We start from the raw sequence: 26,806 nt of genomic DNA, 5'->3' as shown, positions 1-26,806 counted from the left end.
GACAATGGGACATGCTTTCCTACTCTCCATATCCTTGACAATGGGACATGCTTTCCTACTCTCCATATCCCATCATGCAGGACTACTTGATCTCAGAATGATAGTTGGAATGGTCACCTGGCATCTTTGAGACTCCATTCCTTCCCTTTGAGAGCAGCTGACCGGAATGTTCATGTAAAAATGGATGGATGCTAGAGATGTGTGAAAGGTCAGAAAGAGAGAGACTGGACATGGTGGCTGTCACTAAAAGACTTGTGTGAAGGGGGCAAAAAAAAGAGAGAGAGAGAGAGAGAGAGAGAGAGAGAGAGAGAGAGAGAGAGAGAGAGAGAGAGAGAGAGAGAGAGAGAGAGAGAGAAAAAAAAAAGAGAGAGAGAGAAAAAAGAGAACAGAAGAGAAGAGGAAAAGAATTAGAACCTTTGCCAGAGCAGACTGGAGTATGCTAACATCAGTGAGAAAGAGAAAACACTGGAAAAGACCTTTGTCAGACATGCAGTGGACTAATACTAGATGATGATAAACATGCTCATAAATACACCCTGACATGAGTGAGAAGGGGAAATCATTGGGAAAGCCCTTCATCACATAGTGAAATAATATATAATGAAATAGATGGTGAATACGCTCCTATATACACCATATACATGAACTAGCCAGCCAGTAAGTATTCTCTTCATATTCAAACCACCTGAATTACAGCTCACCAGTGTCACTTTAATCTATACTCTTATCAATGTCATCACCTCCACTCATACGCTCCTCCCAACCAGGCCTGTCCCTATCATGAAATTTCTGGGGTAGCTATAGCTCAGATGATAATGAAGCAAGTGTATAACGAAGTATTAAGTATAATGAAGTAAATTTTTCACTCATCAGCTCAGGCTATGTTATCGCCATCGTCACAAGATACTTTAGCAGGGGCAAGAGAGAGATACATACCGACTATGAGGTTACCCACACTACCATTCCTATGGCTTTTGAGTAGCATTCCTTACCCTCAAACCCTAATTGTATCTATGTTTGTACAACTTAATTCAGAGGAAAAAACGTCATGGGATTACCTTTGATTGCTGCTGATGAGTTTCTCTTTTTTGTCGTGATTGTCTTTCCTTAGGCTGGTCCTCCTCTGGCTTGCTTTCTTGGGGTTGCTGGCTTGTCCCCTGAATGTGGTCATGTGCAACTTCTTGGCTGGTCCTTGTGAATTTATCCTTGGGTAAGAAGAGTTCATGTTCCTCTGCCAAGGTGGTCCTTCCTTAGGCTGGTCCTCCCTGGGCTTGCTTTCTTTTTGGTCCTGTGAGTGTGTCTTCTATTTGACTGATTCTTGAGACTTTATCCTTAACCGTGAGATCATTCCCCTCCAACACATTAAATCTCGGTTAGGCTGATCTTCCCTTGGCTTGCTGTCCTTGGGGTTTCAGACGTGTCCTCAGAATGAATCCTCCACTAAGCTGGTCTGGATCTTGTGAACTGATCAAGAGCAAAATGTCTGGTGAGATTATTCCTCCACTGGAAATTTTGGGGGTCTGTCATTTACTCTGCAATCCATTCAGGAAGCGCATTTAGAAGTTTAAGAAATGCCAATGAGCTACTGATTCCAGAGTTGCAATACTGAGAAGAAAAAAAATCTAATAAATACTGAGTATTAGCACCACAACTTTCAGGCTGATGGGCTCACAGCAGCCATGAAGAGTCCAGCACTAAGGTGAGGTGCCCATGGTGGCTGGAGTGTACTGGGTCACAAAGTGGCCTGGCATTGTGTAATACTCTGCTGCAGGAGGTGGTGGTGGTGCCATGGGGTAAGGTGCCATGTTGTGGGGATACTGAGGAGCCTGACCCAGCCAGTGGGTGTGGGGAGCAGCCTGCTGCATGGCATTGTGATGGGAGGGGTGTGGAGGTGGAGGAGGAGGAGGCATCATGGAGGGCTTGTGGGGGCCAGGCAAGGTGTGGGCTGATGGTGGTGGGTGTGTGGTTGGTGGTGGTGGTGCTGGCTTGATAGGAATGTAGTTGTTGAGGCGCTTCATGCAGGGGTGAGCCAAGGAGGGCTGCACCACCCCACACACATCCACAGTGTTTACGGCAGATGAGTAATGGTTGACAGTGGAAGGAGGAGGAACAGGCAGAGGAGGAGGAGGCATTGAATTTGAGGCTGGTGGCACTGCAGGTGGAGGTTTTTTCCTGCGTCGAGACCCTTGTATCCTAAATCCTCTCTCCTCCTCAATGTTGTTCCAGATAGACTTCACCTGTGGAAGATTAAAAAACAAAAAAGAACATTCAAGACATGCACTCTTGAGATTCCTTCTGAGCTTTCTACCTTACGTATCCAATACATTTCACAACTCGTCATCCTTAACTAATATAATCGTGCCGCTAGACTCTGCTGTATTTAATTCATATTCAAGTTTGCACATCTATTTCCCACTCTTCCTCTCATTTCCCCAGTGCTTCCATCTCTGTACACATCAAAAAGCCTGGCTAAAGACACACACCACTCTTTTACTCATGCTGCTGTTACTGTCAGTACTACGTTTATATTTTTTACATGAACCCTGACAACCTACACCTCCAAAAACTATAAATATTTAACCATACAGTGAATACATAAATCAAAGTACAAAAAAACATGTCTATGAAGGCCCAAGAATACGTGCAAGGTATAAAAAGAAATTTAATCCCGAAGTTGAGTCAAGACTAAAGCAAACTCACCGTCTGCTTGGAAAGTGTGATGATGGTGCGATGGTCCTCAGGGATGGTGGAGGTGCCCAGCCTCTCGGACAGAATCATTCCCCAGACGTTGGTGAGGTGGCGGGCTGCTTGACACGTCTTCATTTTCTTGATGGAAAGCAGAGACACAAAGTAGTGGTAGAACTCGTGCGTCATCACAATGCCTGCAACAAAAGAACAGCTCATTGCACAACAACATAAAAAAAATTAAAAATAGGAAAGAGGGATTTGTAGGAGGTAGCAAAATTTGTAACTTTCATATGAGCCATGTCCTTCCCTTCATCCTGCATAAACAAGCACTCAGGGAAGTATGAGTAAGCTTGCAAAGGGTGGGAAAGTTTATGGAAAAATATAAACTTTCCAGAATTTTCTAATTTTTCACACCTGTGTATTTGAATCAATAAACAAACCAATATTGGTCACTATAATTATTAATTAAAAAGTTTTAAGCAACGAAAAATTGTATATATTTCCAATAGGTTAGGTTAACTGTAGGGAACTTTCAAATACATGACATTCACTGACAGCCCCATAAAACTAAAATCTAACGAACCAACAATAACCTCAGCCTCAAAAACAAAATAAAAAAGCCTAAGGGCACCATAGGCAAACATAAATTTTTCTCAATCCTCAAAGTTCCCAAAAATTCCCATGCAAAGTTCCCAGTTCAAAATTTCCAGGAATTTTACAACCCTATATATGAGCCCCACTTACCCCCATATGCCTTGAGATTGATGGAGGCTTTGGCTGTGTCGTCCTTCTGGAAGGCTGCCCTTGCGCTGGGGTGTAAGTGCGTGAAGTTACAGTGGTGAGTCTTACAGTCCAGCTTGCGGTAGATCAACACCTTTGGCAGCGGCAGGTCCAGGCAACGCCTCTTCATGCGCGCCCCTTTGAACACTATCCGGCACACCCTGTCCCCGGGGTGAGCCTCCAGGTGAGGAAGAGGGAAGAAATTACAAAACACTTCACCACCCGACCACATGGTAAAAAAAAAAACTGCTTCCCAGACATATCCAGTAAGATATCTCAAATAAAGAGGAAGTATGCATATAGCTAAGGGAACCTACCTTGTGGCAGCTTGGTGGCTTCCAGGCCACCCTGTCATTATCACTACTGATAGTGTAGACATCAAAGGACACCCTAGGCACAGCCTCCTCCACCACTGCTGGCCCGAGGGTGAGGGCTCTGTAACGGATTGGCTTCTTTGGCCCACGCCGCTTCTTGCGAGAGACTGGGGCAGCTGGCTCCTCTCTTTCACTTTCTCCTGCTGAGCCCTGCTCCTCTATTTCCACAATGCACTCTGCATAGGGTTCATTAGTGTCAGTAAGTGAGTAGGATGGGTTTCCATTGGTGGTGGTGGTAGTTTCTGCAGATGGAATGCCCTCCAGCAGCCTTGCTACAGCCTCTTCCCCAAGTACTGCAGCAGAAGAGGCACATGTTGTGTGTCAGGATGGGATGGAGAAAGCAATCAAAGCATGTATGAGAGATTGGTACGGGTGTAACAGCAGAGGATGAGGATTCCTGAATCTAGAGTTGCATAAATCAATAAAAACAAAACTCAACTGGATAAGAAACTGCACATGACATTATATGATTACTTTTAGCTCTCTTTTTGGCCCGGCATTTTGCAGACGCCACTCTCCTGAGGAACCTGCGTCGCTCTACCTTGTCCAAGCCCTCCAACTCTTTCCTGCTGTAGCCTCTGTCCTTCAGGCACACAGAATTCTTGAGGTGTCTGCGGACATTGCTGCCCTCCTGGGACCAGTACCCACAGTGGCCGCAGGCAAGCATCACATCCCCAAACACCTCCTTCCCCATCAGCATCACCTGTAAATCAGAGATAAAAGACAGCAACCTTTAACCCGTGCAGTGTTTGCCCTTTTAAATAGTTAAGCTGCAGTCACTTATGTTTTCATCTTTATTGCATTGCTCCAGGGGTATTAAGAAAGACACTGGAAACTCATAAAGACAATGTTTTTCATGTCTTTGCATAGTTTTTGAGCAACTTCATGTAGGTGTAATTCTGTTGCAAAATTTCAAGCATATTTTGTGGGTGCTTTATTCCCATATCTATAATGCAGTTCTACTTCTTGTAAATATAATGAGTAAAGCCAACGAATATAGATGTTAGACTTCAAAATAATCAGAAATGAGAACGGGTGATTGGAGACAGCAGTGTTTACTTCAGCTTTGTGGCAGCATAAACTCTGCATTGCCCCGTCCTCTGTTGCCAACAGAACATCCATTTTGTGTTCAGTTTTTTCCCATATATATTTCTATGAATTTGCTACGTAGAGTGATCTGTATTTATCATATTATTTTGTGCATGAAGAAAGTGTGTAAAAGAAGCATAATAACAGCATACAAAACTAAAGATATATTTCCATTTGTTTTTGTGACATTTTTTTGAGCTCTGAGATAGGGGAAAATACTGCAAATAAGATATTGCAAGTAAGTGACACTTTGAGTGATCATGAGGTCAATATATACACCAACGAATTTGTAATTTTCTGGAGGATATTTGAGGCAAATAAAACTAAAGCAAAAAAAATGCAACCTGACATGACCCACTTCTTTACCCAAAGTTGACACTGTAAGGGTTAATAGCAGGGACAGGTTATTGAACAACTTTTCTTGATTTTACAAACACTATAGCCTCACTTCATTGTACAATACCACTTCCAGGCTAATAGTGATAGTGTCTGAGAAGCTAAGAAAATGAAGAGGAAATGTAAGCCTCCTAAAACCATATGCTTAAAATAATACTCATAAGTTGATGCAATTAACACTAAACTGAATGTCAAAGAAGCTCTTGGGAGGCCTACCTTCCTGCCCCCCTTCCTCCTGTGGCCCTTGTTGCTGCTCTCATGGTTGCGTGTGAACAGCCTCAGCAGGAACGGTTCCTCCTCCCTGATGGCATACACACGGTGCAGATTTAGAAACTCTGTGTTGAACCATTCCATTATCTAAGGAAAAGAGGAAAACATTTTAAGAGGTTCAGTGAAGGACAAGAATAATGATCCACCTACTCAGCACAACCTATTGTGTGCATCTCTGTAGTCCCTCTGTGTGTTGTCACAAAGGGAAGGAGGGTAAAAAGAGCTTCTCAGATAAGAGTATAGAGTACAGGGGACTGATGTTTTGGTCCCAAACTGAACATGCTGATTCAACACACATCTAACCCGATGCACACTACAAGATACATACAGGCAAACCTCACTTCATGAATGGGTTACGTTCTTGAGAGACACTTCACTAAACCAATTTCATTGTGCAAACCCACTACATGGGTGAAACAGTTGGTTCCAGGAATCAGCTGACTAAGAGGGTGCTCAGTTTTAAAATGCAAACAGGAAAAAAATAATTAATGTAAGCAAATTTTTAGCATACCTGGGAAGGACTCGTTTTTTCTCTGTCACAGTCACAGCCAATGTACAGCAAACCTGAAAATGATAACAAAAATAATGCTGAGAAAATAGGAAATGGCACCAAGCCAAAAATATTTCTCAAACAACTTCTCTTCATCTTTTCATCCTCTCCTTCACGACGGCATCACAACTGCCACCTGTATCTCTCTGGATGCTTTTCTTCCCTGACTTCAACTAAAAATTAACTGTGAACCACTAAAGATGTCTTAGTGAACTCCATCCTGCTCTGGCAAATGCTCAACCTTCATTGCTCCACCTGGTCTTGTCTGCCTGGACTTTCTACAATTTCTGGGCTGCCACTCTGGTACTTTCGTAGTCCATCTATATCAGTATTATGCATGATACGACCTGTCTATGTCAATTTCTTTCTTAACCCCTTTGTTGCCAACACCCCCTCACCGCCGTGCTAACCCCCTCCTGCCCAAATTGTCTCTCACTACCCGCACCATTTTAAAATAGGGGTGTTTATAATTCTGGATTACATCATTAATTTTCAGTATATATTACATTAATGAATTTTACCAAATTCATATTGGCATAACATTTGAAGCCATTTTATTGGCATAACCAAATACTTTACTCAGCGTTCATTATAGCTACATGCAAATATAATATTAAGAGAGAAGAAACCGAAATATTATACTAAGAAAATATAACTCTTTCATGTGTCAGCCACGTATTATTTGAAATTGTGTATAAAATATTCTTTATACATTAAACAAGATTCGGCAGCGCTACGGCCAGGCCCCACCCAACCAGACTTCATAGCCGAGTCTGGCTATAATTGGAAGGTGGAAATGAAGAGAAAATTATGGCAGGATACAATGGAAGGCAATTTAAAGACCTAAGAAGCAATGGTATTATTTTACAAGGGCGCCTGTATCACAGCGAAAGACACCAAGTGTGTGCTTTACGAACTTCTTTATAGTGATACAACACACTGCCATGTTGCTTTTCCGTCGCAAATCATTTGTTCGAAAGATATTTTCTTATATATATAATTAAAATGAATGGTTGCCACCATGATGGGCACGTGTTCCAGCACCCCCCCCCCGTTTGTTTAGAAAAAAAAAGTTATTGGGGGATTATACAGGTTAGGTTAGGTTAGTTTTAATTTAACCAGTAAAGGACGAGTGTTCCACAAGCAGAAATATTGGTGGGTTCCGTTAAATGCAGACACCTCCGTCCTCTTTGATTTCCTTAGAAAAAAAAAATTGTAACAGATACAGTTGGCAGATTATTTCAAAACATACCAAAAACTACACCCCAAAAAATAGCTTCGTCTGCCAGGGTGAGACGGGCGCACTCATAAAATTTTACCGAAGCAACGACAGCGTCTTAAGTCTACAGAAGAAGTTAACCTCAGGAGAGAGTTGGGTGTTATTCTGTATAAACACCATAGTGTCTCCCCGAGGGTCACCACCGCAACACTCACCGCTGTCCTCCTTCAGCCCCTCCAGGTGGAACATGAACCTTTTCTTGTTGTTCATGTCACTGTCTGGAGCATCAGCAGCGGCGGCGGCCTTCTTGGGGGACGCGTCTCCATCGTCCTCCCTCTCCTTCACGGCCTCCTCCTCCCGCCCCTTCACGGCCTCCTCTCGCCCCCTCACGGCCTCCTCCCCTTCGTCCAGGCTCAGCGGGTCCCTTTCTGAGCCCGCCTCGCTGGGGGCTGTCCCGGGGGGGAGGAGGTACACTTGGTTCACGGGGTAGGCGGCATTTTGTACTGTTTCAGGCTGCTCGGGCTTCTCCTCGCCGGTGGGGCAGCGGGAGCACGAGTCTCCGGTGGCCTGGGAGTGGACACATACGATCTCAGGCCGGAAGTATTTCTCCTCCTTCCTCTCCTGAGCATCTTCATCCATTTCCTCGAGGGTCCCTAACATGACTCCCGCCGAGGAGGACACGCAGGCACTCTTCTCCGGGAGCCACACAGGTGCTGGGGGCGGGGTGAGTGAGTGTCTCGCCCCCTGCCGTGCACCTGGCCGTAAAACCCAAGTCAATCTCCTCGTCCTGGGCCAGCCATGACCCGCCGCCCGCCGATGAGCTTGATCCTGATGTCACAGCCTCACAGGTGACTGAAGATCTGTGAAAGAAAACAAACCATACAGAAAGAAAGTGATTGATTGATTGAAGTTTATTGTTGCAAAGAGAATTACAAGGGAGACGAGAGGTCATCCCATCCCATCCCCCAGACAAGACATTATAATAACATGTATCATACAACAGTAAGAAAAAAATACATATAAATACTTTATGTATACATTTCTCGTCACAGCCACCACAGGTCAACAGCTAAATAAATAAATAAGAAGTAACATTAATACTAATAACCCATCAGCAAGAGGCAGCCACACATTGGATCAGTGGGGATGGGCAAAAGTGGGGTGGTCTTAGGAATGGTTGGGAGAACATTTGTGTTCTACCCGAGGCAAAATATCATTGCCTACATCTTCACGCCGCATGCTCTCCAAGAACTCTTTCACTGCCTTAATCACTCGTCCATTCGTCCACTCAGCCCCAGCAGCAGCAGCATCCACTCCCTTCCAGTCCTCTCAACAGCCACATTCATTTCACGTCCCATCTCACTCAGAAACACCTGCATCATTTATTTATATTTAGATCCACAAAAAGGTGTGTGTGTGTGTGTGTGTGTGTGTGTGTGTGTGTGTGTGTGTGTGTGACGTCTCAACCACTTTATTTTATGGGCATCACAAAGTATGATGGCAGCCCCCCCCACCCTCCCACCCCCACCTTACCGCAAGCTGCTGTGCATGACGTGCAACCTGTGTGGATGTGTGGGCGCGCATGTGCACGTGCGTGTGTGTGGGTGACTTGAAAAAAAAAGGAAGGAGAAAAAAAAAAGAGGGAGACCCATGTACGGAAGTGAGCTAGAGCAGAGATTCTCAATCTTTTTTCAGTGATGGCACCCTGAACTTATATATATAAACCCATCGTGACACCCCTTTTTCACCCCCCCCCCCCTTCTCACATGATTTAACTTCTTATACACAATTGTACCTGTTTAAATTTCTTTGATTAATGAATTAAAATTATTATCCATACTCAAACCAAAATTAACATACGGTACAGTACATGCCCAAAAAGAACTCATCAGTCGAATTAGATTAACTTGAGTTTTAAATGCAGACTAACATAAAAAAATGATTAAAAATTCATGATGATCTTGTGGCACCCCTAGGCACTGTCCGTGGCACTCCAGGGTGCCGCGGCACCCAGTTTGAGAACCTCTGAGCTAGAGAGTGATCCTAGATGATAACCAGTTGTTGCTTAATGTTGGCAAAGTGCCGCTGCATTGTCGCGGATCGCGGACGACAGCCAGACCGACGCGTTGGCGCAACCATGCCGTCTCGCGTGTCTCCCCCGTCCTCTGGGTGATTTGCTTCCCAATGAGGGTCACCCAGCCGACACCAGTCTGTGAGGAACACTTAATGGCCAGTTTGTCAGGCTCGAGTCACCCACTAGTCACCCGGAGGTCACAATGGTCACCCAGCCGACAGCCGTCTATGAGGATCTGTCAGGCTCGTGTCACTCACCAGCTACCCAGGGGTCACGAGGGTCACCCAGCCGACACCCGTCGATGAGGGACACCTAATGGCCAGTCCACATCATGGGCGACTGAATAATGGTGTGGCAACTCGAGGTAATAGTATATCATATATATATATATATATATATATATATATATATATATATATATATATATATATATATATATATATATATATATATATATATATATATCTTTTCCGGGTTAAAACAAACAAGGGATAACACGATAAGAGAAATGTTAAGGACAAGAGTTCATAGATCTATCGAAAGAAAGTCGGGCTGACAGTAAGGGGTGGAAAACATCGCACCCACGACCCAATGCTGAATTACGACCAACTCTCAATGTGCAATAAAACATCCTAAGACTGACACCAGTACAAGAAATGAAATGGCATGAAAAAGTATCTCATCCGTGTTTTCCGGCTTTGTTACAACCCTCATCGACTCCGAACAAAAGACGAGCCTGCGGCGAATCTCACGCAAGATTTGGTAATAAGCGGAGTGGAGCGTTTCCTGGGACGGGAGAGAGGGATGAGGCGAGGGGGCGACGGGAGAAAGGACGGAGGAGCGATATGTGAAACTTTCGCTGCGTGGGTTCGGGCTGGTGGGGCGGTGGAGCCAGTGAGCCAGCGACAGTGGTTCCCTCACAGCGGTGGTGATAACAGTCCCTCCGCCACAACCACCGCCACCACCATCACTTTCCCTACCTGGACTCTTCTTACAGCAGGGCGGCGGCCACAGTGGTTCCATCGCAGCGGTGGTGATAACATTCCCTCCACCACAACCACCGCCACCACCATCACTTTCCCTGCCTGGACTCTCCTCTTACGCCAGGAGCTCGTTGTGGTTGTGATAATAACATCCACACTGAAATTCCTGCTCACTCAGAGGTACTCGGGGGCAGATTAGTTTTCCCCTTGAACGCTGACTGCCACTCTCAACCACGGCCCTCTTCAAGACATCGCGGGCGTTGGAGATTACTAAAAAGACGCCCATGAAGCAAACCTCAAGCTCCTGCCCTCACGCCGGCCAGGCCACACGTCAGGAGCCTCTAGTCACAGGAAACACGTGGACCGCGAACTCAAAACTCGCGCCCCCTCGCTTGTGTCCTGGAGTTTGCGTCGATTAGAGGAGCGACGAGCTAGTCAGGAGCTTCGCTCCCCGCGTCATAAGGTGAGCTTTATTGATTTTTTTTTTTTGTATTATAAGAAAATGCTGATGAGGTGTGATATAACATTCTGACGTGTTCCTCATCGCACGCTCTTGCTCCTCGTTGATGCTGCGGTCTCCTCATTCTTTTTTTTTTCCCGTTTGTAATAAAAACACAACTATTGAAATATTTCGCTACATGAACAACCGCAGTGGAAAGCGAAACATCAATGTTCATCTGGGAAGGAATATTCAAGCAGGCAGAAAAGGTGAAAACAACAACTTCAGAAACAAATAAAAAATGGAGGGCAAGACGTTGAATATTCGTTTGGAAAGGCACGATAAAAAAAATAAAAGGGAGATCACTGGACGCGGATCGAGAGCCGGACGTTGCAGCGGTGAGAGGCGCGGGGGCGAGCGAGGGAGCAAGGCAGTGCTATTCTCAGACACTTTAGACCCTCACTACGACTATTATCTGAGATCTCAAACACTTCAGACCCTCACTACGACTATTATCTGAGATCTCAAACACTTCAGACCCTCACTACGACTATTATCTGAGATCTCAAACACTTCAGACCCTCACTACGACTATTATCTGAGATCTCAAACACTTCAGACCCTCACTACGACTATTTTCTGAGATCTCAAACACTTCAGACCCTCACTACGACTATTTTCTAAGATCTCAAACACTTCAGACCCTCACTACGACTATTTTCTGAGATCTCAAACACTTCAGACCCTCACTACGACTATTATCTGAGATCTCAAACACTTCAGACCCTCACTACGACTATTTTCTAAGATCTCAAACACTTCAGACCCTCACTACGACTATTTTCTGAGATCTCAAACACTTCAGACCCTCACTACGACTATTATCTGAGATCTCAAACACTTCAGACCCTCACTACGACTATTTTCTAAGATCTCAAACACTTCAGACCCTCACTACGACTATTATCAGAGATCTCAAACACTTAGACTCACACTACGACTATTTTCAAAGACCCCAAACACTTCAGACTCTCACTACGACTATAATCTAAGACCCTAAGCACTTCACGACTATTTTCCACGACCACAGAGACGATTAGCTGGGTTTTCATGCGTGTATTTCCCCGTTTATGGCACATAAACATTACTACACTAACACATAGGTCACGAAATCACCACCCATTGAAATCCCTACAGCTTCTACGAGACGAGCAGCGGGGATCATGTTTTTAATGGTCCCTCTAAGCGAGAAAAATGAGAAAAAATCAACCCTCCCACAAACCATTTCATAATATATATCAAAGCATTTGTGATCAGATTATATATCATCTTTTTGGGGGGTTATATCATGGCACAAATTTGGCCCGTCGCTGCTACACGGTAAAGCCACAAATTTGGCCCGTCGCTGCTACACGGTAAAGCCACAATTTGGCCCGTCGCTGCTACCGGGTTAAATCAAAGTACTAAAGCGTCGAAGCGTATGAGAGTATGGGCCCAGCTGGGTGGTGCCTGGCCATAGCTGCCGCGGCGTGGAGGGGCAGGGCGATGAGACCCGTCATAAAAGAGACACCTAGACGGGCCATCATCATCCCACGTCACTTGGCACACGCCGTCCCGAGCTGCTTTCACATTTTCATTCTACTCTTCCCTAGGCTATATAGAACGTCAAACACCCACATTTTTATTTCACTTTTCTCCCCTTGTATGCTAAATGTTGTTTATTTCTTCCTGGCTACAAAGAAATTGCTGGGAAAAAGTGGAGATACGGGGGCTGAAGGGGAGGAGAGGGAGCAGGAAGGCAGGGATGAGGAGGGAAGGGAAGGGGAGAGGGCGAGAGTGATGGGGTGAGGCGGGAGGGAGGGGAGGGAGGGCGCAATTCGCTTTCACTAACGGCTGCCAACAAGAGGGAATCGGAGGGAGGGAGGGAGGGAGTACTTCGGCCCACGGGGAGGAGGGTGAACGGGGGGCCGATGTAACTGTAATCAACCAAGACGTCAAAGGACTTTCACTGATATATTCTTCTCTCTCTCTTTCTTTCTTCCTCTCTCGCTCCGCGCCGTAAGCAGTCAAATGGCATAGTCTTGATTACGTCCCATTTCAAGCGAAGTGATCGCTCTCTCATTTACTTCCTTCATCACTGAGGTAAAAGTTAAATGAGGAAAGAGTGCAGTCATGCGAATGTTATATTAGAAACTCACTCACTCGTCGACACACACACACACACACACACACACACACACACACACACACACACACGCCGGTACTACAAGTGGTCGCCGGGTCAGCACAAAGACCCGGAACTGACCTGGTTGACGCCGTGACGAGGTGCAATATGAAGGGTCTGGCTCGCTTTTGTGACCCTCCCTGGACCCCTACTGTTAAGAATCTTAATCTCTCTCTCTCTCTCTCTCTCTCTCTCTCTCTCTCTCTCTCTCTCTCTCTCTCTCTCTCTCTCTCTCTCTCTCTCTCTCTCTCTCTCTCTCTCTCTCTCTCTCTCTCTCTCTCTCTCATTCTTTCTTTCTTTTTCCCTATAATATTTTCATTCATTCTTTCTTTCTTTCCTTTTTTCTTTCTTTCTGATTCTCTCTCTCTCTCTCTCTCTCTCTCTCTCTCTCTCTCTCTCTCTCTCTCTCTCTCTCTCTCTCTCTCTCTCTCTCTCTCTCTCTCTCTCTCTCTCTCTCTCTCTCTCTCTCTCTCTCTCTCTCTCTCTCTCTCTCTCTCTCTCTCTCTCTCTCTCTCTCTCTCTCTCTCTCTCATCACTTTCCCCGCCCGTGACATCTCGCCCCCTCTGAGGTAATACTCGCCCGCGGCTCTTAGGGGTCGGGACGGTCTAGGGTTGCGGTGGGGGCGGCGGTCGTGGCGGCAATGTTTTCCCCGCGGCCGAGGGAACGCGTGGCCAGCCCGGGGAGGGAGAGGACGTCTTGAGGGTTCCGGCAACAACAACACCTCAACTTATGTACATGTAGGTCACCGAGACGCCCCCATCTCACCTTTCTTTCATAGTCAGCCGCGTTGACGTCATCTAACAAGGATGTAGTGAGCGAGGAAATGATTAAGACAAAAACTGCACCCCACCTCGGTTTTGTAGCCATATATTGAGGGTACTGTTGGTGATTTTGTACATAGGATAAAAACCAGGAAGCGAAGAAATGAGTGCATGGAAATGTAACTATAATTCAAACATGCGTGTGTGATATATTTAACAGAATCGGAGGTGGATTTATCAAGAAGGTGAATAAAAGGGAAAGGAAAACAAAAGTAGTGTACGCTGATATGATGAAAGTTTGCTTATGTTCTTTTGATCGGTGAGTTGTTTGTGAGCAGTGTTTATGGGCCTCACTTTCCCTTCTGTAGTAACGGAGAGCCCCTGCCTGCCTGCGATCACGGCCTATATTCTTAAACACTTCGGTGCACAAACACACATCTTGACAAGGCTTTCGTAAGAGTTGTGGGCCTTTCAATAGATAGTTTTATGACTGGTGGTTGGGTGACAAAGCTTCTGTGATATGAACGTAAACAAAACACCGAATAAAACCCGATTCATCTCCTTTTCGGCGTTTGGAACCAGCTGATGTGACGGGTGAAGGCATCTGACATCACCGACCTCAGACAAATCTCAGAGCCCAAACACACACATTGGACAAGGCTTTCGTAAGAGTTGTGGGCCTTTCCATAGATACAGTTTTATGATAGTGGTAGTTTGACAATGCTTATTTGACATGAACGTGAATAACCAATCATTAATATCCGATTGATCTCCTTTTTGGCCTTTGGAAATAGCTGATGAGGGAGGCAAGCGTCTGAGAATACCGATCTATTAGTCTCTCCCTGCCTCCTCCATTACCTGGCTGTATACTGTCTCCATCCCTCTCTCCTTCATCTCACTTATCCAGCCAGAGTAACGGTGATTGACCCCCTGGCTGCGTCCCTGTGATTTAGCCTCCCGACTGCCTCCTCCTCCACCTGGCTACTCGGTTATTGGCAGCTTACACGTCTTATGGGTAGGTTGTGTTGCTCAAGATGGCTCATAATGTGAAGTTTGCGTAGTCTAAGCATTAGTTTTCCCACATTAGGATATAAAGTACGTCGAGGGATTGGTTCGGCTCGTGTTAATGTAGACAAAGTTGTGCTGCGTCGGAAAAATGAATTGGATTTTGAACGTGACATTCATCTCAAAACTCGAAATCAAACTCTTACAAACAGAGAGTTACCGATACATGCTAGTGGGAAAGCCTCTGAATGTTATATTACTTATTTATCTATTCATTTATTTATTTACAGTAAGGAAGGTTACTCAGGGCAAAAAACAGAAACAACAACAACAGAAAAAAAGCCCGCAATCTAATGAGTGGAGAGAGAGAAAGAGAGAAGGAGAGAGGGAGGAAGATGAGGCAAGGCAGGACGAGGGAAAGGGGAAAATTGAACGCATCTGTCCATCCAGTGTTTACCGTATTTACCGAGATGCTGATGTGTCTCTGCCTTTCCCTTGGTCATTAGGTAGATTGAGGGATGCGCTGGAGAAGCCCTCTGAGTGTTGTAAAGAGAGAGGAGGGAGGATGAGGCGAGATAGACTGAGGATAAGAGGAAAATGACGGTGCTTCTTCGTCTTTCATTTGGTAGTTATTGATATTGAGGAAGAAAGTGAAGAAAAATAGAGAAACAAGACTTATATGTCCTCTTTTTCTTTAATTTTGTTTCCTCCTCTTCTCTTCTCTTCTCTTTTTTTTATTTTCTCTTTCTCTTCTCTTTTTTCTTTTCTCTTCTTTTCTTTGCTCTCCTTTCCTTTCCAACCCTTTTTTATCCTATCCTTCTTTTCTTTTCTATTTTTTTCATTCACATCCTTTCCTTTCCTCTTCTTTCCTTTCCTCTCATTCCTCTCCTCTCCCTTCCTTTCGCTTCGCTTTCCTTCCCTTCCCTTCGCTACCTCTCCTTTCCTTTCCTCTCCTATCTTCTCCTTTCCTTTCCCTTTCTTCCCATCTATCTCCATCTCCCGACCAATCAGGCTTTCTCCACCTTTCCTACGCTGACTCACTTCCTACCTGCTACCAATCACGTTACCGCACTGTTACCTGGCCTCACCATAATGACTCCCGCTCCCCCTTCGTCCCCTTCACCAGCCATGCACTATTACGAAAGTGGACGAGCCTGGGATACATTGCATTGAAGGGGGGAGGTAGTGGTTGTTGGTGAGGGCGGTGGGGAGGGATGAAAGACTTGGTATCAGTATGGGAAGGGTCATGGGAGGGTAGATGTCAATACGGGAAGGATCATAGAAGGTTTGAGATCGTAAGGGAGTGGGTGAGCTTGAGAAACATTGCACTGAAGGGGAGGGTAGAGGGGGTGGAGGAAAGTTTGGTATCAGTACGGGAAGAATTATTGAAGGCTTGATGTTAGTAAGGGAAGGATTATAGAAAGTCTGATGTTAGTAAGAGAGTGAGTGAGTTTGGGAAGTGTTATTATTTAGGAAAGCTGGTTGTGGTGGTAGAAATGAAGTTTTAATATCACTAATCTATTCCTTCTCACTATGTGTTATACTACTCGGGCTCTTTCCCTCCCCTTTCCTGTAAATAATGCATAAAAAGTAAAGCTTCGTAAATAAGTGGCATTATGAAGCTTTATGAAGATTACGAGTATATATGTTATCTTATTACTGTTGTTATTCTTGTTATCATACCACCACTATCACCACCACCAAACACTATAGTCAAACGTGAGAAAACAACGCTACCAACACCACTAGAGGACCAAGTGAGAGGCCAAACGAGGAAGCAGAGAGGGGAAAACAACAACTCAAGGCAAAACATACATTATCGCCCCACCTCATGAGATCACCTGAGGCCTAACCATCACCTGCCTGCCTGCCGCTGCCGCTCACCTGCCTGCTGTCGCTTTAGTTCGTTAGTTACCTGCCTGCCCTGCCTTCCTTACCTCACGTTTTTACCCTACTCTCACTTTTCCTTCACGGTGGCTGGGTGGTTAGTTGGTCTTCTCTTCCTCTTTCTCTTCCCCTTCTCCCTTCTCCTCCCTTTCTCAAGTCTAACAGATGGTAATATATGTGGCTGACTACTTCTTTTGTTTCCTCCTCCTCCTCCTCCTCCTCCTCCTCCTCTCCCCTCCTCATCTTCTGCTCTTCGTGTTTCTCTCTGTATTCTCGTTCCGTATTCTTGTTTCTCAGTATTTTTGCTTCATATTTTTTTATTTGCCTATCTATTTACTCTATCTAATGACCTTTTCTATTCTAATCTATATATGCCAATCTATTTACAATACTGAATCACCTACCTATTCATGTATGTATATATTTTACCCACGCATTGTCAAGAATCCCCGCTGATCTTACGCATTGTTTGATGTTTGTCAATAAACTATAACTAACTATTTAACTAACCAACTAACCAGCTAACTAACTGAGACTGACTCCTCATCTAATTGAAAATCTCACCAACTAACAAACTCACTCACTCATTTACGCCCTGGTCACTCAACAGAAGACTCACGAGGGTGGTGGTGGTGGTGGTGGTGGTGGTGTTTGTGGTGATGTAAGAGAAGAAACGTAATGATTATGGTGACAGTATTGGTAATGCTTACGCTGAGAGTTATGGTGTGTTATGTGTGTGTGTGTGTGTGTGTGTTTGTGTGTGTGTGTTTGTGTGTGTGTGGTGACGGCAGGTGTGCATGACAAAGTAAATCTCTGTACACACACACACACACACACACACACACACACACACACACACACACAGTACCATCTCGCTTTCAGGCGTCACTTGGTCACTTTCTCCGTCTCTAACTTTTACCCCGCTGGTCTGTGGTGGTGGTGGTGGTGGTGGTGGTGTTTCGCTTCTCCATCGACACCACGGCGCCATACCACTACCACCATCACCATTTTTATAGTACAGTAATAACAACAACTACTACTACTACTACTACTACTACTACTACTACTACTACAATGCCATAACCAATAAAACCAACTTACTATTACTGCTGTTACTTCTTCATCATCAACAACTCCGTCATCATCACCATCTTTCTCTCAACCACCTCACGTAAGCTTCACCATCTCCACCGCCGACCACATCACCATCATCAACACCACTACCGCAAACTACGTCCATACATCACTATCACTGCTATTACCGTCATCACAAATACAACACCACTATAGTAAAAATGACAAAAAACAACAATAACAATGACTCTAACTATCACCACCATCACCATCATCACCATTTGTTCATCAAGGGGTAGAATTTGTGGGTTATGCTTTCTTTCTTTATTTATTTGTCTATCTATATATGTATCTATCTATCTGTCTATCTATCCTTTCAATGCCTAGCTGTATATCTGTCCATCTATCTACTACAAAACGTTTTAAGTACATTCATTTATTACTTTTATCTTATTTATTTATATCTTTTTCCAAAGGTCTTATCATTGTTAAGAGTCAGTACGATTTCCCTTCTCGAAGCTTTCATTGATACCATTTTTTGTGTGAATATCATTTCCTTTCCTTCATGAATCTTCATTTGCATCTATCCTATTTATTTAGTCTCCGTTTATCGTTTATCTTTAGAGTCGTGAACGTTTTGACACATTTGAGACGAACCATACTTGGATTAGGTTGCTCGGGAATCAGTGTTATTAATCTGAGAGGAGAAAACACGTACAAACATTCAATACGCATGCTGCAAAGAAAGTTATTTGAGACCCCCTCCTCCCCGTCCCCCTTTCCGCCCCACCTTGCCTCTCATTGCTAAAGAAAGTTATAATTTATGCAATAACCTGATATTAACTTCCATCTGTACCAGCATTTGCGTTCTCGGTATGTGCGCGTAATAGTTTTCGCGGCCACAGCTGACGCCAAGACTAGCTCGAAATCATACACGGCTCGCTGACATGCTTTGGTGATAAATTACAGGGCATGTTCTTAGCACGAGGGAAAGCTATTATTATTGCTTTGGTGCGGTGGAAACACACGAAAAGCCGCGATGGTTTAGGTGGCAGTGTCGACAGAATCAGCAGCAGCGACAGCAGTTATTATAGTGCGTGTTCTTATGGGACGTGAAAACTACGATTATTACTTCTATTCTCGGGAAAACACACGGGAGGCAATGATCGTTTAGGCGGCAGTATCATCATCATCACCAGCAGCAGCAGCGACAGTGACAGCAGTTATTATTGCACGTGTTCTTATGGGACGTGAAAACTACGATTGTTACTTTTATTCATGGGAAAACACACGGGAGGCAATGATCGTTTAGGCGGCAGTATCATCATCAGCAGCAGCAGTATAAGAGTGGAGGCGGCGGCGATGGTGTTGGTGGTGGTGTGGCGGGGAGGGGAGAGGGGGGCTGCAGCGGTGGTGGTGGTGGTGGAGGCGGCAGCTTGTGTGGAGAGAAAGCCACTTTCCCGAGCAAGTTTTTTTTTTCTGTTATTTCTTGTCTTATTTTTTCATTGCAACATTTTTTTTTTGCATCAGGAGGCGGCGAGAGACACTTCGGCTTGAATTACTCGTTACTCGAGGAAAAGTGGAGAAAATGTTGTGGAAGATTCCATTGTTTCATTGCACACACGGAAAAAGAAAATTCCAAACAAACACATCAGTCATGAACTCGCTCGCTGCCATTTTCGTGTGCTTGGTTATGCAAAAAAAGGTTGGTTTCATAAATTTAACAATATTTCTAAGAGTTTGGCTTCTAATATTGTTGCGTGGTTATTCTAATCAGCAAAAAACAAACCTAAATAAAAAAAATATATCATTCCTGAACGCATTCCAAAATAATTTATGCATAGTTTCATGTCCAAACAAAAAAAAAATCAGTTTCATAGATGCCACAATGTTTTCGAGTGTTTGGACGCAAGTAACGGTGGGCGGGGCTGGGAAGATCAGGCCGAGCATCGAGAGCTGGATAGGAGTCTGAGGTGGTCGGGGCGGCGCGGGGCGGGGCGGCGGGTCAGGGTTGGGCTACCTGGCAGTGAGAGAAGGCCGAGGTGTCAGGGCCAGGGCCAGCACCAGCCACCGCGGCACGCCGAGGACGCGGTAAGGCAGGTCATGCGGCCACGCGAGCTCCTCAGAACACAACACTCGTGCGACAAAAAGCGAGACGGAGGCGGAGGTGCGGAACGAGGGGAGCATTAGACCTTTAAGATGCTGTCGCGGGGAGGAAATAGAGGCTTCAGGATCTATTTGGCAAGTGCATTTGAGGAGCGCTGAATGACACACTGACTTTGATCTTTGTGGTTGCTGTGCTTTTATAATTGTGTTTTTTTCTGCTTGTAAACGCAATATCATCACTCATCATTGTTTACTGTCATCACACTTATTGACACACTGACTTTGATCTTTATGGTTACAGTGCTTTGATGATTTTTTTTTTCTGCTTGTCGTTTGTGCCTCATCATCCCTCTTATCATGTTTACTCTTATCATCACCACCATACACAATGCCACCACCACCTTCACCTCCATTGTCAACTACATTTACTGTCCTCCTTTCCCGTCCTCCTTTCTATGCTCGGGTGCGGGGAGAAGAATATAGTTGTTTGGCGTGTCAACATGGCTTATGATGAGGCGGTGGGCGACGCTTTAACTATATCCTCGACGATGCAGATCACCTTGATGTAATTAGTGCAATGATATAACATGGCAACATAGGGGAAGGATGTTTCGATGCTCAGTAGTACAATATTTGAAACACTGTACATCGCCTTTACGTGACTTTCATATAATAATGTAACCTGGTGAGCCCCTCGATCAGAATTATATCTTAAGCACTATATATCGTCCTTACGTATATGATTATCTTAATTATGCAACATGGAAAGCTAGAGAAGTATATACTGAACACAGTATTTGAGGAGTTCTAAAATAAAAAGAGTCCCTGATGTACATTTCCCTTAGCATTTTAATGACGGGGCGTATCAACATACAGTAAATGGAGGGAAGTCCAGTACACTACGAGAGAATAAGCGAGGTTGCGCCATTGTCGTGTGCCTGCCTCTGTTGCAACCAGCAGCGGCGACACTCAGCGGCACGCTTATCATGTAACACTACACCGTTACACGGCCTGTTTACGCCGCCCATGACGCAACAGTCGCCGTTAAGTGGAGTTGGCAGACCGCAGAGGTGGGACCATGCACCAGGACGCGCCGCGGGGCCACGAGAGAACGTACACACACAGTCATTTCCTTCCGCGTGTGTAGGTGAAGGTAGGAAGCCCGTCAGCTCGTGGCTTTCACTCGTCACCACGCCACGCCGACAGGCAGCGTAAAAGCCAACACCAGCACCCACACCGCCAAGTCAATCGTATTACCACCACGGCAACCCTACCAACACAACCACTTCAATAGTATTAGCATCTCCGCAACCCTTCCATCACTATACCAACACTACCATCACCATCATGTCAACAGAAACCGTAAGCAAACACCATCACCACCACCACCCAGTATTACCACCACTGCAACACTGTCATCACCATTCCAACATAATAATCACCACCACGTAAACAAAAACCGAAAGTCAACATCACCATCATCACCCCCACCATCATGTCATTAGTATATTACCATCGTGAGAACCCTTACATCACCATACCAACACCATCACTTCTAGCTCAACACCATTATCATCACCACGTTAACAGGAAAAGAAACCGATCACCATACTATCGCCATCACCATCACCACCTCAGACTTATCCTCACCATTACATCAACACCAACTCTACTACGTCAACTCCATCATCATCATCACCACACTATCAATATGGTCCCCTTTTACATCACCATCATTATTCATCCACATCAACACCGCTCCCATCATCATCATCATCATCATCAGTACCCACCACCACCACCACCACCACCTACGAGCGATAGATTGATAAATAGGTAGATAGATAGATAGATAGTTAGACAGATAGATAGCAAGAGAGAGAGAACAGGTGGTTGGTCTGGTTACGTCATTGCTACCGGCCATCTGACCACTTTCTCCTGCCTGCCTGCCTTCCTTCCTTTCTCTCTCTCTCTCTCTCTCTCTCTCTCTCTCTCTCTCTCTCTCTCTCTCTCTCTCTCTCTCTCTCTCTCTCTCTCTCTCTCTCTCTCTCTCTCTCTCTCTCTCTCTCTCTCTCTCTCTCTCTCTCTCTCTCTCTCTCTCACACACACACACACACACAACTGGACTGTGACGTCACGCGAGGGAGGTGGCGGACGCGGGCGTAAAACTGTAGCACTACGAGTATGTCAGGCGAACAATATATTTCCGTGTTAATCATTTCCTTATTTTCCAACCAACACGAGATTCACGATTCCCTTATCACTGGTACTCAATGGCTGTCGAGGTTGAATTTCTTGAGTTATTTTATTTCGACGTATTCTGTTGTTGGCTGGAGTAAACGTGTGTGTGAGTGCGTGTGTGTGCGTGTGCGTGTGCGTGCATAAACGATCTATTATTTCAACGTTACTTTAAATCAAGAATGTTCCCTCCTGACTCATTCCCTTACACACTTTCTCTCTCTTTCTATCTTTCTCTCTCTCTGTTTTATATGCGGAGGAAAGCATAAACTCACTACGTAGTTATTTCCTTTTCTACTTGGAACAACAGCTGGGGACGATTAAAACGTTCTCTTTGGTGTGACGTCACTCTAAAAGTATTCTCTTATAGATTCTCAGTTCATGCATGGACCAAGCCAGGAACTCACAAGGCACTGTTTCCTTTTTCATAGCACACGTGGACAATGCTAGAGAAAATTGCCCTACCTCTCCTTGCTTGAAAATACAAATAATTACACACTCTCTATGTACCTTCAAGAATGTCCTCTCTACTCTCTCAAACCTCTATACCCGGATGGAAGGATATTTTTAAGTATACGGAAGGATCATGTTACACGCACGACGCTTTCCCTTGCACTTTGCCTCAGAAATACGCTCTCTTTACGTTCTCAAGCCTCTACACCCGGATGGAAGGAGATTTTTAGGTACAAGGAAGAGTCGTATTACCTGCACGACACTCTTTCACCCTCCCTTGCACCTTGCCTTAGGAATACCCTCTCTTTACTCTCTCAAACCTCTACACCCGGACGGAAGGAGATTTTTAGGTACACTGTAGAGTCCTGTTACACACACGATGCTCTCCTTGGCGCCTCCCCTTAAGAATACCCTCTCTATACTTTCTCATACTTCGACACCCGGATGGAAGGCAGATTTTGAGGTACATGGAAGAATTCAATTACGTGCACGACCCTCTCCTTTACGTCTCGCCTCAAGAATATCCTCTCATTCTCTCTCATACCTTTCTCAAGCCTCTACACCCGGATGGAGGCAGAGTTTGAGGCACACGGAAGTTATATTGCACCCACGGCCCTCTCTCTTGTGCCTCGTCTTAAGAAGATTCCCTTCATACCTCTCCCATTCCTCTCTCAAGTCTCTACACCCTAATGGAGGCAGAGTTTGAGGTACAGGGACGAGTCGAATTACGTGCAAGACACCCCCCCACTCTCTCTCAGGCGTCTACACCCGGATGGAGGGCAGAGTTGAGGTACACAGAAGAGTTATATTACGAACGCCACGCTCTACCTTAAAAACATCACTTCATACCTCGCTCATCCCTCTCTCTCAGGCCCTTACACCCGGACGCAAGCATAGTTTGAGGCACACGGAAGAGTTCTATTACGCGCGCGGCCATCCCGTCCATGTAACAGGCCAACACATGGGGATTACTGCATGCTTTCATAGGCGCGCGGAGAAAACACAAACAAGAGAACGTGCAGGCCGTGTGCGGGGGATCAGAATAGATTACAACATCCATCTCTGGCGTTCAATCGTGAAAGTAAGGAGAGCCGGGCGCTGGTGGTGGTGGAGGGGACGAGGAGAAAGTGGTGGTGTGGTGGTCGAGGAGGCATCAGCGGCGGAGGAAAACAAAAGCGAATCGCGGCCTTGCGTCACGTCTTCTCGAGGCCGCCGCATGCGAGCCTGTGTGTGTGTGTGTGTGTGCGTGTGTGTGTGTGTGTGTGTGTGTGTGCGAGCTTTCTTCGGCATCGGCGGCTTCAGTCAGTCATGCACCCTCGCTCTCGCCGGCTGGCTGGTTGGTTGGGTGGCTTTTGGGGTTCTTCATCTTTTCTCCGCTGGTGATGTTGGTGTTGATGTTGGCAGTGCTGTTGTTGGTGGTGTTGTTGTTGTTGTTGTTAGTTGTTGTTGTTTTTCGCTTCCTTTTTCAAGAACGTCACCGCCTCCCCTTTCTTCTGCTCCTCTTTCTTCCTTTTAATTTCTGTTATTTTCTCATTTTTTTGTTCTTTTTTTCTTGTTCTTGTTCTTCTTGTCCTTGTTCTTGTTATTTTTTTCCTCTTCTTCTTTTTCTTCTTCTTCTTCTTCTTCTTTATCTTCTTCTTCTTCTTCTTCTTCTTCTTCTTCTTCTTCTTCTTCTTCTTCTTCTTTATCTTCTTCTTCTTCTTCTTCTTTTCCTCCTCCTCTTCCTCCACCTCCTCTTCCTTCTCCTCCTCCATCTCTTTATTCCCTCTTTTTCAATATATTTTCCTCCTCTCATATTTAGCAACATCTTATTTATGTTAATGATAATGAAGGTGGTGATGGTGATGATGATGATGATGATGATGATGATGAAGGTGGTGATGATGATGATGATGATTGTTGCTTTTGCTGTAGTAAAAAAAAAAAAACGAAAAAATAGTGAAAAAAGAAAAATATATATAACTGGATAAAAGAAAGACAAGAAAGAAAGAAAGGAGAGATGGAGGAGGAGGAGGAGGAGGAGGAGGAGGGAAGGGAGAAGAGGGAGGCAGAGAAAGTTAGGTGGAAGGGGAAGGAGGGAGGGGAGGAGGAGGAGGAGGAAGAGGAGAAGGAGGAGGAGGAGGAGATTTACCAAGGCATACTCACTACCTGGTTGTACACACACACACACACACACACACACGAAGCTCACCTGGCGTAGAACTCAAGCATATGCCTTATCATTTATATTATTATTATTATTATTATTATTATTATTATTATTATTATTATTATTATTATTATTATTATTATTATTATTATTATTATCATTATTGCTGCTGTTGTTGTTGCTGTTGTTATTAAACCCAGTGAATTAGGTAGAGACTGTCTATGTAAGGATATGTGCTTTAGAATTACAGTTAGAAGAGTGAGTTCTATAAATTTTGCTCTTTAAAATTTCTGAGGTGAGGAAGTTCTGAGAAGTGGAAGTTCTGACGTGTAGAAGTTCTGGGGTGCGGAAGTTATGACAGTTATAAGTTCTGAAGGCTAGGAGTTCTGAGCTCTATGTGAAATTCTGAAGTTTTGCAGGTTGGAAATCATAAAATTTAAAAATAATTAGGATTTTAAGTTCTTGGATTTAGAAGGTTATACATTCTGGGGTTTACAGGATCTGAACTTAATTATTTGAGGAGTAATTTGGAAGTTGAAAAGAAGTAGAAGAAGAAGAAGAATGCACTCTTTTTAAGTTGTGAAACCGAGAGAAAGGGAGAGGGACAGAGATGAATTAAAGAGAGAAATGTCAAGAATAAAAATATGAAAAGAGAGAGAGGAAGAAAACTAGATATTAGAAGAAAATAAACAACGAGAAATATGTCCAAAGGTTTACCAGATCTGAGGTTAATAAATTATCAGGTTTTTTGTATGTATTTTTAAATTATGAATATTATAAAGAAGTTAATATAGAGGGGTTGAGTTAGCGATGTCGATGGGTTCACTAACGGGGTTCACCTTATTCAAATCCTCCTCCTCCTCCTCCTCCTCCTCCTCGCCTCACTAGCGAAAGTGAAACTCCAGCTTAGAGGGAGGGAGGGAGGGAGGGAGGAAAGAAAGTGCTAGGGAAAGGAGTAACTTGTTTGTATGTACGTGTGTGTGTGTGTGTGTGTGTGTGTGTGTGTGTGTGTGTGTGTGTGTGTGTGTGTGTGTGTGTGTGTGTGAATATTTGAAAACGAAAATGATGATGGACGAGAAAAAAACGATCTCTCTCTCTCTCTCTCTCTCTCTCTCTCTCTCTCTCTCTCTCTCTCTCTCTCTCTCTCTCTCTCTCTCTCTCTCTCTCTCTCTCTCTCTCTCTCTCTCTCTCTCTCTCTCTCTCTCTCTCTCTCTCTCTCTCTCTCTCCATCTATCTATCTATCTCCCTGTCTCCCTCCCTTCCACCCTCTCCCTTTCTCTCTCTATCAATGTGGTCCATTCCTTTCCTTTCTGTCTTCCGCGTTCTCCTGCCTCCCAGCGTTACCCTCAAGCCCTTCGCGGTAACACAAGGCGGTGGTCGCTTCCTCACTCTCTCTCCCTCCCTCCTTCCCTCCCTTCCCTTGTCAACAAACACACGCGCCTGGCCACGGAACAACAAACAGGTGCGCACACACCGTTACCCTACTAAGACACTAATGAGGTTGAGTAAGACTGATGGAGGTGGTTGGGGTGGTGTTTTGTTGTTGTTTTTGTTGTTGTATTAGTATTAGTTGTGGTGGTGCGGTTGAAGTAGTAGTAGTAGTAGTAGTAGTAGTAGTAGTAGTAGTAGTAGTAGTAGTAGTAGTAGTAGTAGTAGTAGTAGTAGTAGTGAGAGCGAGAGAGAGAGAGAGAGAGAGAGAGAGAATGGTTACTGTTTGCAGGTAAATACAATGAGAGCGAAATTACGTCAACATTACAACCTTCTCTCTCTCTCTCTCTCTCTCTCTCTCTCTCTCTCTCTCTCTCTCTCTCTCTCTCTCTCTCTCTCTCTCTCTCTCTCTCTCTCTCTCTCTCTCTCTCTCTCTCTCTCTCTCTCTCTCTCTCTCTCTCACACTCACACTCACACACACACACACACACACACACACACACACACCTTCACTCAGTTCCTTTAACACTTCCAAACACAAACTTTCTACCTTCCTTCCTTCCTGTCTTTCCTTCCTGCATTATGTCGCTTTAACTCAATTTTCTCTTTCTCTCTCTT

General features: G+C 44.8%; 2 protein-coding genes across 3 annotated transcripts in view; one reads left to right on the top strand and one right to left on the bottom strand.

The window, feature by feature from the left end:
• Positions 1–369: 369 nt before the first annotated feature.
• Positions 370–8,350, bottom strand: LOC127009159 (uncharacterized). Its single transcript, XM_050881944.1, has 8 exons — positions 7,582–8,350; positions 6,109–6,161; positions 5,544–5,684; positions 4,317–4,545; positions 3,786–4,135; positions 3,433–3,646; positions 2,701–2,882; positions 370–2,237 (listed from the first exon to the last, which is right to left on the bottom strand). The coding sequence occupies exons 1-8, from the start codon at positions 8,024–8,026 to the stop codon at positions 1,695–1,697; spliced, it is 2,157 nt and encodes a 718-aa protein (XP_050737901.1). The 5' UTR covers positions 8,027–8,350; the 3' UTR covers positions 370–1,694.
• Positions 8,351–10,330: 1,980 nt separating this feature from the next.
• Positions 10,331–26,806, top strand: part of LOC127009157 (uncharacterized) — a 43,934-nt gene continuing 27,458 nt past the window's right edge. For both annotated transcript variants that reach the window (XR_007761682.1, XM_050881942.1), the window contains exon 1: positions 10,331–10,886. The gene's annotated coding sequence lies outside the window, so the exon portion shown is untranslated. The remainder of the gene's footprint in view (positions 10,887–26,806) is intronic.

The sequence above is a fragment of the Eriocheir sinensis genome, chromosome 40 (assembly GCF_024679095.1).
Source record: "Eriocheir sinensis breed Jianghai 21 chromosome 40, ASM2467909v1, whole genome shotgun sequence".
In the NCBI taxonomy this organism is placed as follows: domain Eukaryota; kingdom Metazoa; phylum Arthropoda; class Malacostraca; order Decapoda; family Varunidae; genus Eriocheir; species Eriocheir sinensis.
Note: the sequence above shows the minus strand (reverse complement) of the source record. Positions and strands in the feature narration are given on the sequence as shown.

Excerpts from the sequence above, each read along its gene's own strand:
- LOC127009159 (XM_050881944.1), bottom strand. The coding sequence starts at position 8,026 with ATGTTAGGGACCCTCGAGGAAATGGATGAAGATGCTCAGGAGAGGAAG. Across the intron at positions 6,162-7,581 it reads GGGGCTGAAGGAGGACAGCG|GTTTGCTGTACATTGGCTGT; the intron begins GTGAGTGTTGCG and ends TATCATTTTCAG. Across the intron at positions 4,546-5,543 it reads GGAGGAAGGGGGGCAGGAAG|GTGATGCTGATGGGGAAGGA; the intron begins GTAGGCCTCCCA and ends TCTGATTTACAG.